General features: G+C 63.2%; 2 protein-coding genes and 1 long non-coding RNA gene across 3 annotated transcripts; 2 read left to right on the top strand and 1 right to left on the bottom strand.

The window, feature by feature from the left end:
• The first annotated feature begins 1808 nt into the window (after positions 1-1808).
• Positions 1809-3820, top strand: EGR2 (early growth response 2). Its single transcript, XM_065746435.1, is given in 5 exon segments — positions 1809-1920; positions 1923-2003; positions 2006-2062; positions 2065-2250; positions 2450-3820. Coding segments are annotated over 5 exon segments (1641 nt in total). The 3' UTR covers positions 3655-3820.
• A 1652-nt stretch (positions 3821-5472) lies between these two features.
• Positions 5473-6849, top strand: LOC136055156 (uncharacterized). The gene is made up of 2 exons (XR_010622805.1): positions 5473-5604; positions 5990-6849. It is a non-coding gene; the product is annotated as an uncharacterized LOC136055156 (long non-coding RNA).
• Positions 6850-7743: 894 nt separating this feature from the next.
• On the bottom strand, positions 7744-8566 carry ADO (2-aminoethanethiol dioxygenase). Its single transcript, XM_065746829.1, has one exon. The coding sequence runs from the start codon at positions 8558-8560 to the stop codon at positions 7841-7843; it is 720 nt and encodes a 239-aa protein (XP_065602901.1). The 5' UTR covers positions 8561-8566; the 3' UTR covers positions 7744-7840.
• Between the last annotated feature and the right edge of the window lie 210 nt (positions 8567-8776).

Raw genomic sequence — 8776 nt, 5'->3', positions numbered from 1 at the left:
TAACAAAATCTTTGTATATTAACATATACAAAAAACCATCAAGCGTTACACATCTCCTAATTACTGTGCGCGCTTCCCAGATCACGCAGAAAGGAAAATGTCTAGATTTATGCCTCTTGTTCCTCAGGAAGCATGACAAATGCCCCTGAAACTTCATCTTTTTCAGTTACGCTCCTGTCTCGCCTGGCTTCTGCAGTGACTGGAGGAGCACTGAAACTGGAACATCACCAAAGGCAGCGAAACAAAAACTGAGCAATTGAGACGGCCTTTCTCAGCTGGGCGGAAGGTGCTGCAGGAACAGAGCCTGTGAGGCAGATGACCTGCTGGCACTTGAGACCAACACCAGTGGTAAGTCCTCGTTCCAGAGACACCTGAGCATGTGCTGCAGTGTACTAAGACCTGCAGACATTGCAATCTGCAGTTACAAATGCAAGGCGGAAACTTGTTTAGCCTTTTTGTGTCTGCTTTGGCTTGTTGCTCCGGAGGAGGAGCATGCTTTTGTGGCATCTCGTGTGTGGCTGCGTCTTACTGCTGTTTGGGCTGCTGATGTTTTTTAATCCCACGCGCCCCTGGAAAGGGGCCTTGCACGCTACATATGTGAGAGTTGCTTTCCTAAAAGCGGGAACGAACAGTCACGAGATGAAATATTCCTAAGTGACGAGATTAGTGACAAGAATGTTAACACGGGATGCGGCTCTCGACAATAATTACATCTGACACCCTCATCAGCAAGAAGATGTAGGGGCTGCGAGCTCTGAGCTTGGGAACAGCGTATGAAAGACTGGCTTCTCCTGGGAAGGGAGGCACAGGGGAGGTTATTTTTAGCACTCGGAAAAAAGCAAGAATTAAAGCACTCTTTGGTTTGATCCCCTCCTTATGGAAGAGGTCCTATAGGAAAATAAAAAACGGGAGCGGAAACGGCGCCGGTGATGGGACAGCGGCCGCGCTGGATGCCAGGGGCCGGCTCAGGACGGAGGGGAGAGGGAGCGAGGTCCGAGCGGGAAGGGAGCTGCGCGCAGGAGAGCAGCCCCCTGCGGAGCCGCGGGCAGGGCGGGCGGGAGCTTCTGTCCACGCCGGGCAGCCGCAGGGTCGAGTGGCCGGCGGGTGAGGGGCAGGTGCGGAGCGCTCCGCCGTCGGGGCCGCGCTGCAATTGGCTCCGGTTCCACGGCGCGGCGCTGAGCCGGGCGCCGGCAGGGCAGGGGGGGCGAAGGGAGACGCTCGGTGCCCCCGCCACCCCCGGCCCGCCCCAGCCTCGCCGAGGAGCTCTCGTCGGCAGCCGGCGCGGCTCCGTGTTCGCAGCGGTATTTATAGATCGCTTTCCAAAAAAGCAGCGCCGCGCCCGCCGCCTCTTTCCACCCGTAATTGAGAGAGAGAAAAAAATAAAAAAAAAGAGAAGAGAGAGAGCGAAAAGGAGAAGCGGGGCTCCGCGAGCGCGGCGCCTTCCCGACCCGCCGCTCTGCGGTCACGGGCTGCTGAGAAAGCGAGCGGGGTCCGGCGGGGCGGCCCCGGGACCTCCTCTGCTTTCCGAGCTTTTAATTTTTCCGGAACGAGCCCTAAAAAGGACAGCGGGGCGGGGCCGGATCTTCGCCTTTTTAGGACAAGGGCCCCGCCACCGGAATACCCCCTCGGCGGCGGCGGGCGGAGGGGCGCTGCCGGCGCGGCGGCGGCCCCCGGGGGCCGCGCGGGGCCGGGGCGGGCCGGGGCCGCCTCCGCGGGGCGCGGGGTGCGGGGGGCCGGGGCGGGCGCGGGGCGGCGGGGCCGCACGCGGGCGCCCACGTGACCGCCAGGCCCCGTTCCTCAGTCCTTATATGGGCAGTGACGTCCCGGGCATTCAGGGGGCCCCCATAAATACTTACCGCCAGACTTGTCCTCCAGCGCGAGCTGCGGCGGGAGCGCGGCTCTCCCGGGGCACCGCCGCGACGGGGCGGCCCGCCCGCCCGCACATGCCCGCTCGGCGTCGGCTCCCCGCGATCCCCCCGCGTCGGTAGCGGGAGGCAGGGGAGAGCCCCGTCCCCGCCCCGAGAACCCGCCGCCGGCCGGGAGCGCGGCTCCCCGGGCCGCCCGCCGCCCCCATGATGACCGCCAAGGCGGCGGACAAGATCCCGGTGCCCCTCGGCGGGTTCCCGCACCAGCTGCCCGAGGGCATCTACCCCGCGGACGACATCTCCGCCGCGCTGCCGACTTCGGTCGCGATCTTCCCCAATGCCGACCCCGCGGGGCCGTTCGACCAGATGAGCGGCGTGGCCGCAGGTAAGCGGGGCCGCGCGGCCGTGCAGGTGCGGGGCGGCGGGCGGGCGGGCGGGGGCGGCGGTCCCCCGGGACTCGGCCGGCCGGGGCCCCTCGGGGCGCTGCTCGGGAGAGAGGTCGGGGCGCGACATGTGCGGCCCCCGGCCGGCCGCCGGGGCCGGGGCGGCTCGCGGTGCTGACCGGCGCCTCGCCTCGCCCCCAGACGGCATGCTCGGCGTGGACATGGGCGACAAGCGGGCCCTGGAGCTCCCCTACGGCGGCGGCTTCGCGCCCGGTGCCCCGGCCTCCCGCAACCAGACCTTCACCTACATGGGCAAGTTCTCCATCGACCCGCAGTACCCCGGCGCCGGCTGCTACCCCGAGGGCATCATCAACATCGTGAGCGCGGGCATCCTGCAGGGGGTCAGCGCGCCCGCCTCCGCCGCCTCCTCCGCCGCCTCCTCCGCCTCCTCCTCGGCCACCGCCGCCTCCGCCGCCTCCCCCGGCGCGCTTCCCGGGGCGCTGGGCTGCGGCATGGCGCAGGGCCCGCCGGCCGAGCTGGAGCACCTCTACTCGCCGCCGCCGCCGCCCTACTCGGGTTGCGGGGAGCTATACCCGCAGGACCCCTCCTCGGCCTTCCTGCCCGCCGCCGGCGGCGGGGCGCTGCCCTTCCCCCCGCCGCCCTCCTACCCCTCCCCGAAGGCGGCGGCGGCCGACGGCGGGCTCTTCACCGTCATCCCCGAGTACGGCGGCTTCTTCCCGCCGCCCCAGTGCCAGCGGGAGCTGCACGCCGGCCCCGACCGCAAGCCCTTCCCCTGCCCCCTCGACTCGCTCCGCGTCCCGCCGCCGCTCACGCCTCTCTCCACCATCCGCAACTTCACCATGGGGGCGGCCCCGGCGGGCGCAGCTCCCGGCTCTGCCCCCGGAGGCGGCGGCGGCGGCGGCGGCGGCGCTGGGGAGGGCGCGCGGTTGCCTTCGGGCGCCTACAGCCCGCACCACCTGCCGCTGCGGCCCATCCTGCGGCCCCGCAAGTACCCCAACCGGCCCAGCAAGACGCCGGTGCACGAGCGGCCCTACCCCTGCCCCGCCGAGGGCTGCGACCGCCGTTTCTCGCGCTCCGACGAGCTCACCCGGCACATCCGCATCCACACGGGCCACAAGCCCTTCCAGTGCCGCATCTGCATGCGCAACTTCAGCCGCAGCGACCACCTCACCACCCACATCCGCACGCACACCGGCGAGAAGCCCTTCGCCTGTGACTTCTGCGGCAGGAAGTTCGCCCGCTCCGACGAGAGGAAGCGGCACACCAAGATCCACCTGCGCCAGAAGGAGCGCAAGGGCGCGGGGACCGCCGCCGCCCCGCAGCCCGGAGCCGGCGGCAGCGGGGCCGCCCTGGGCCCATGCGCGGCGCGGACGCGGACGCCCTGAGCCGGGCGCGGAGGCGGCGCGGAGCCCCGGGGTGCCGGGCCGGGCGGGTCCGGCGGCTGTACATAGGGGCTGCGGCGGGAGGACGGATGCATGCGGTGCCGTCGTGGTGAGGTGTCCTTGGTGCCTTGTGTGGTGTGAGCCCGTACCCGGCTGCATGTGGGGGGTGCCTTACCGATCCGCTCCGACGACAGCGGCGACGCCGAGACCGGAAAGTTTGCCTTCCCTCCCTGGTTGTAGTATGGCTGTACATTTCTGCCTATTAATATTGGGATTTTTTGTTTTTGTTTTTGTTTTTTTTTTAGAGACTATATTTTTGTACGCACTGGTTGGGGTTGTTTTTTTTTTTTGGTTTTTTTTTTTTTGTCTTTTCGGTGACCGAAGAGTGTTGAGTCTGCGGGGGGAGGTGGGAGAGGGGCGGGGGGGAGGGGGGCCGGGCGGGACGAACGCACCCGGCGGGCCCGGCCCGATCTGCGCCGCGGGGCGCGGGCGGTGGCGCGGCCGTGTGCGGCCGCGGGCGGCAGCTGCGGGACGGGGCTCCCTCCCGCCGCTCTGTACATAGCCCTCCGACGACAGGGTCAGTGCTCACGGCGTTTATAAGCGAAGACGAATAAATCTCTTAATTATGCCACGCTGACACCGTTATTTCCGTAGGTGCCGGCCGGGGGAGGGGGAGCTCCCCGCCGGCCCCGGCCCCGCCGCGGCGAGCCGCGCTGCCGGCCGCGGGGATTCCCGTCGGAGGCGAGAGCCGCGCCGGCGGCGGTGGGAGCGGGCGGGCGATGTGACTCAGCGCGGTGTTCCGCGGCCCGGGGCGGCTGCCCCGAGTGGGCTCCGGCACAGCGAGTCTGGGGCTGCGCGAGCGGGCTTTCCCCTGCGTGACCGCGACACCGCTGGTTTTTTTTTTTTCCTCTCTTTTTTTTTCCTCCTCCTTCTTCTTCTTTTTTTTTTTTAAACAAACAAACTTTAAGTTATTTTTGAGGATGCTGACCCGGCCGGGGCTGCCGGTGGTGTGGAGCTGCGCTGTGTAGTCCGGGACAGCTGCGAGCAGCCCAGCACCGCGGTGAGCCCTGGCAGAGCCCTGGCACGGCTGTTCCGTCTGAAGCCATCAGCAGCCCGCTGCCTGCCTTTTCCACTGAAACTCCCTGCTGCCTTCCTCCTGGAACGGGTGCTGGCTCTCGGAGCAGCTGCTCTTTGGGGCTGGAAGTGAAACAGGTCTCCAAAGCTGGGCACAAAGAAGCTGAGGAGCGGGGCTAGTTCTGAACCCCTCAACTCAGCACCCTGCCACCCTCCTAGCACAGCTCTCCTAAGCCTTCGCTTCTCCTTTGCCACCTAGTCCTACACTCTCCTGAGCTCCCGAGCCTGCTGCCGGAGAGCTAGCACGTGGCATGTCTCAGCCCGGAGCACAACCTCACAGAGATGCGGAGTCCTCAGTCGCACATCGCTGGGTCGCAGTGTGGGGAGGCAGATGGACACACTGGGCTCCCACAGGCACTGCTGCAGCCTTGGATAACGTGGCTTGGTCACAGCCGGAGCATTGTGGGCCAGCTCTGGCTCTCAGCTACCCAAGAGCACGATTCAAGGCTCTGCTCACCGCCTCTGGACTACTGAGCGCAGCCCTGCCACAAGATCAAGACCCCAGCGGAGTGCAGAACAGAACTGTAAGTGAGCTGAATTAAGGACACTGCCAGTACCTAGCGTACAGCTGCAGGAAACTTTACACTGTGTAGTAGTATCAGCGGTCTTAAAACCCGTGCCTTTGCTTTACAGTAACAACTGGCTTCACAAGCTGCAGCACCATGTGTGCCTGGATGTCTGCAGGGCCAAGAACTCGCATGTTGGCCAAAGAAGGGCCAAATGCACTATTTGGACTGCCAGGAAAAAGAAACTCGTGCTCGTTACTGCGCTCAGTTCAAAGCTGTCATACTTGTGGAGGAAAGTAACAACTGCTCCGTGGTGAGATATCCTGTATTTATTCCGTAACTCGGCAATAACAGTGATTTCGCTGCTGTGAAAACACAATAAACAGACAGCAGAGAGGAGGAACAGTGTTACAGACTCAAACCTTCTGCTTAAAGATATCCAGAACATGTGAAGTAAGTTTCAATCATTGAATAAGCAAGAAGTTACACAAAGAGGCTTTTCTTTAATGCATCTCAGGTTCTCTTTGCTATTTTTCCTGACACGATGACTTAAATACTTTGATGCTAACACCATAACTTAAGAAAACAAAACAGCTTTGCCACAGGTGTTCACAGCACTCTGCAGCTTAAGGGACCACGCCGTCCTCCCTCTACAGAAAGGTGCACTACAGTCCTATCCCGTTACATATCTTGACTAGGTCTTACACGTGGAGAAAAAATAAAAAGCAACAAGAGAGACCGAAGGGGAGGACAGAGCAGATGAGATACAGAACCCAAATGCTCTTTGTCGCAGTTTGTTTTTCCAGTACCGCTGTTGCTGGGCCTCTGGAAAACGATGACAGTCTTCATTAGTGCTGGAGTGAGTGAGAATCACGGGCTGTGCCATTCCGAGGCACTGCATTACGGTTAATGACTACGCTTGATAGAGAATTGTTGCACATTAACTAATGCTAAGCTGCAGGGGAATTCCAGGAAAAACAGGTAAGCCCGCTGCAGAAACATCAGACGCTCCACAGTGCTGTAAGAATAAATGGAAATGGACTAAAGTAATTTCCACCAGTTTGTCTTGGCAAAAGAATATCTGCATGCATAATGCTCATGCTGTTTTACATTCTTCTGCAGCCCTTCATGACCACCCCTCCCCCACAATTAAAAAAGTGACACTGTATCAGAATCACTTAAAAATTCACCCATCCAAGCAACTGTACAGGAAAAACAAGTCTGCTTGTATAAATACACAAAAAAAAAACTGTGAAAGCTGGTTGCAGGACACTTTCTGGAGCAGGCAGGTAACATCCCTTAGGAAGTGGGTTCGTGTTCCAAGCCCCACATTGTGACCCAGGCTGGAGCCTGCAGCACGGCGTGCTCTGTGGTCAGAGGCACCGCGCCATTCCCTGCGGCACAAACAGGTATGTCACCTCTAGAAAAAGTTTCTCCCATCAGATCGCATCTCCTGCCGAGGACACGCCGTATCTGAAGGCTGCTTACACCACAGCAAGGCAAAATGCACTGTGTCTCCTCTATGCTACGTTTATTTAAAAGCCTTACAAAAAAAGAAGGTAATCTTTATAAATAGTAGAAAGAGGGAAACCACAAGGCTTCCAAAGCTCAGTGTTCACTTGTCTGTATAAAAACACAGACCGCTTTTAGAGAGGAGTTACCAGGTCAAATCCTACCTGAACCTAGGGTATGTGTACAGATGGATATATATATATATATGTAGGCTATTGGCAAGGAAGTAGTGTCGTAGGACAGCTTCCACGGGGCAGCAGCTGTCAGTCTGCTTCACTAAAGATTGCCCTCAGCTTCCGCTCCCCTCGGCCACTGCTAGATGAGAACTTCCAAGCACGGTTAATTAGCAGCTGTGAGCCTCCTCCTGGCTGAGGGAATATGCATAGGAATGCACTAGAACTTCAATTCTAATAGCTGGATCTTATACTAACGCTGTAAAGAACTGTTAAGTGGTAATTCAGGACCCGACACTGTCCCTCGGGAGGGGAACTCGCGTCACTACCACCCTAAGTACAGCACTGTGTATCCGAGGAGCGCTGCCTGCCTCGAGAGTCGCCCCGGGCTGGGATTTCACTAGTTCGGTACAGCTCTATCGCAGCCCGTCCCGGAGCAGCCAGGTGAAGGCTTCCAGCAGCGGGAAAGGAGGAGGGGGGGAAAGGCAGTCCCGGGAGAGTTCTTATTGCATTTACTCTGCTGGAGCCCGAGCCCTGCTTCACACCGCAGCCCCGAAGGGGACGCACGCAGGGCGCTGGAATATTTTTCCCACCGCTCAGCCGAGTAGAAACGGATCGCGCCACTCCTCCGTCCCCGCACGTCAGCCACGAGAAATAAATACACCGTCACTTTTATTGCCCCGGGGCGTCCTCGGCCGCGCGGCCTCCAGGCGGGGCGTGCTTCGGGACACCGCGCCTCGCGGCGACGCGATCCGAGCGGCGGCCCGGGGAGGGACGGGACGAGCCGGGCTCCCCGCGCCGACGTCCGCCTCCCTCCCGAGCGTCCCTCCGGTCCCGAGCGCCGGCGCGCGGCCGGGCTCCGGCTCAGGGGCAGACGCGGGGCCCCGGGTAGGGCTCTCCCCCGCACCAGAAGTCGGCGGCCGGCGCGGTCTCCTGCAGCCACACCTCCCTCGGCAGCGCGGGCTCCGCGCCGGCCGGCGGCCCCTCCAGCAGGCGGTAGTAGTGGCAGTCCCGGCCGTGCTCGGGGTCGTAGGGCGGCGCCAGGATGTCGAGGAAGGCGGCGGGGCCGTCCACCGCGTCGATCTGGTGCAGGTTGTCGCTGTGCGGCGAGAGCAGGCAGGGCGGCGAGGCGGGCGTGTAGTGCTGCCGGGAGCGCAGCAGGGCTCGCAGGCACGGCCCCGGGGCGGGCGGCGGCGGCGGGGCGGCGGCGGCGGGCAGCGCGTCCATGCAGGCGATGCGCAGCGTGCCGTACAGCACCTTCAGCATGCCGTTCATCCCCGGGTGGTCGTGCAGCGGGATGCAGGCGCCGCCGCGCAGCAGGAACACGCCCATGCTGAAGCTCTCGGTCTCGCAGATGTGCATGTAGCTGACGGGCGGCACGGCGCCGGATCGCGGGCAGCCCGCGCTCGCCACCGGCGCCGGCCCCTGCGGCGCCAAGTGCAGGTCCTCGGCGCGCACCTCGTCCAGCAGCTGCTGCAGCCGGTGCAGGTTCTCCCCGAAGGACGGCCCCGCGGGGCTGCGGAAGGTGATGCGCGCCTGCCGCGCCACCCGCTGGATCAGGGAGGCCATGTTGTCCCGGGGCATGGCGGCTCCCGGCCGCCCGCCCGCGCCAGCAGCTCCCGTCGCTTCCTCCCGCGGTCGCCGCGACGCGCAGGCGCGCCCGCGCCGCCGTGCACCACGGGGCCCGTAGTCCGCCGCCCCTCAGGCTGCGCGGGGGCGGGAGGAGGGAGGCGGGCTCGCGCCGCGGTGTGACGGGCTGCGCGCTGGTCGGCGTGTGGGGTACCGGCACGCAGCGGGAGC

Source organism: Cyrtonyx montezumae, unplaced genomic scaffold, assembly GCF_038088225.1.
Source record: "Cyrtonyx montezumae isolate F1298 unplaced genomic scaffold, pur_monq_1.0 scaffold_4, whole genome shotgun sequence".
NCBI classification, from domain to species: domain Eukaryota; kingdom Metazoa; phylum Chordata; class Aves; order Galliformes; family Odontophoridae; genus Cyrtonyx; species Cyrtonyx montezumae.
This window is presented reverse-complemented; position numbering and strand designations above follow the sequence as displayed.

Bases quoted from the DNA above. Each gene is read 5' to 3' on its own strand.
- ADO (XM_065746829.1), bottom strand. From the start codon at position 8,560: ATGCCCCGGGACAACATGGCCTCCCTGATCCAGCGGGTGGCGCGGCAG.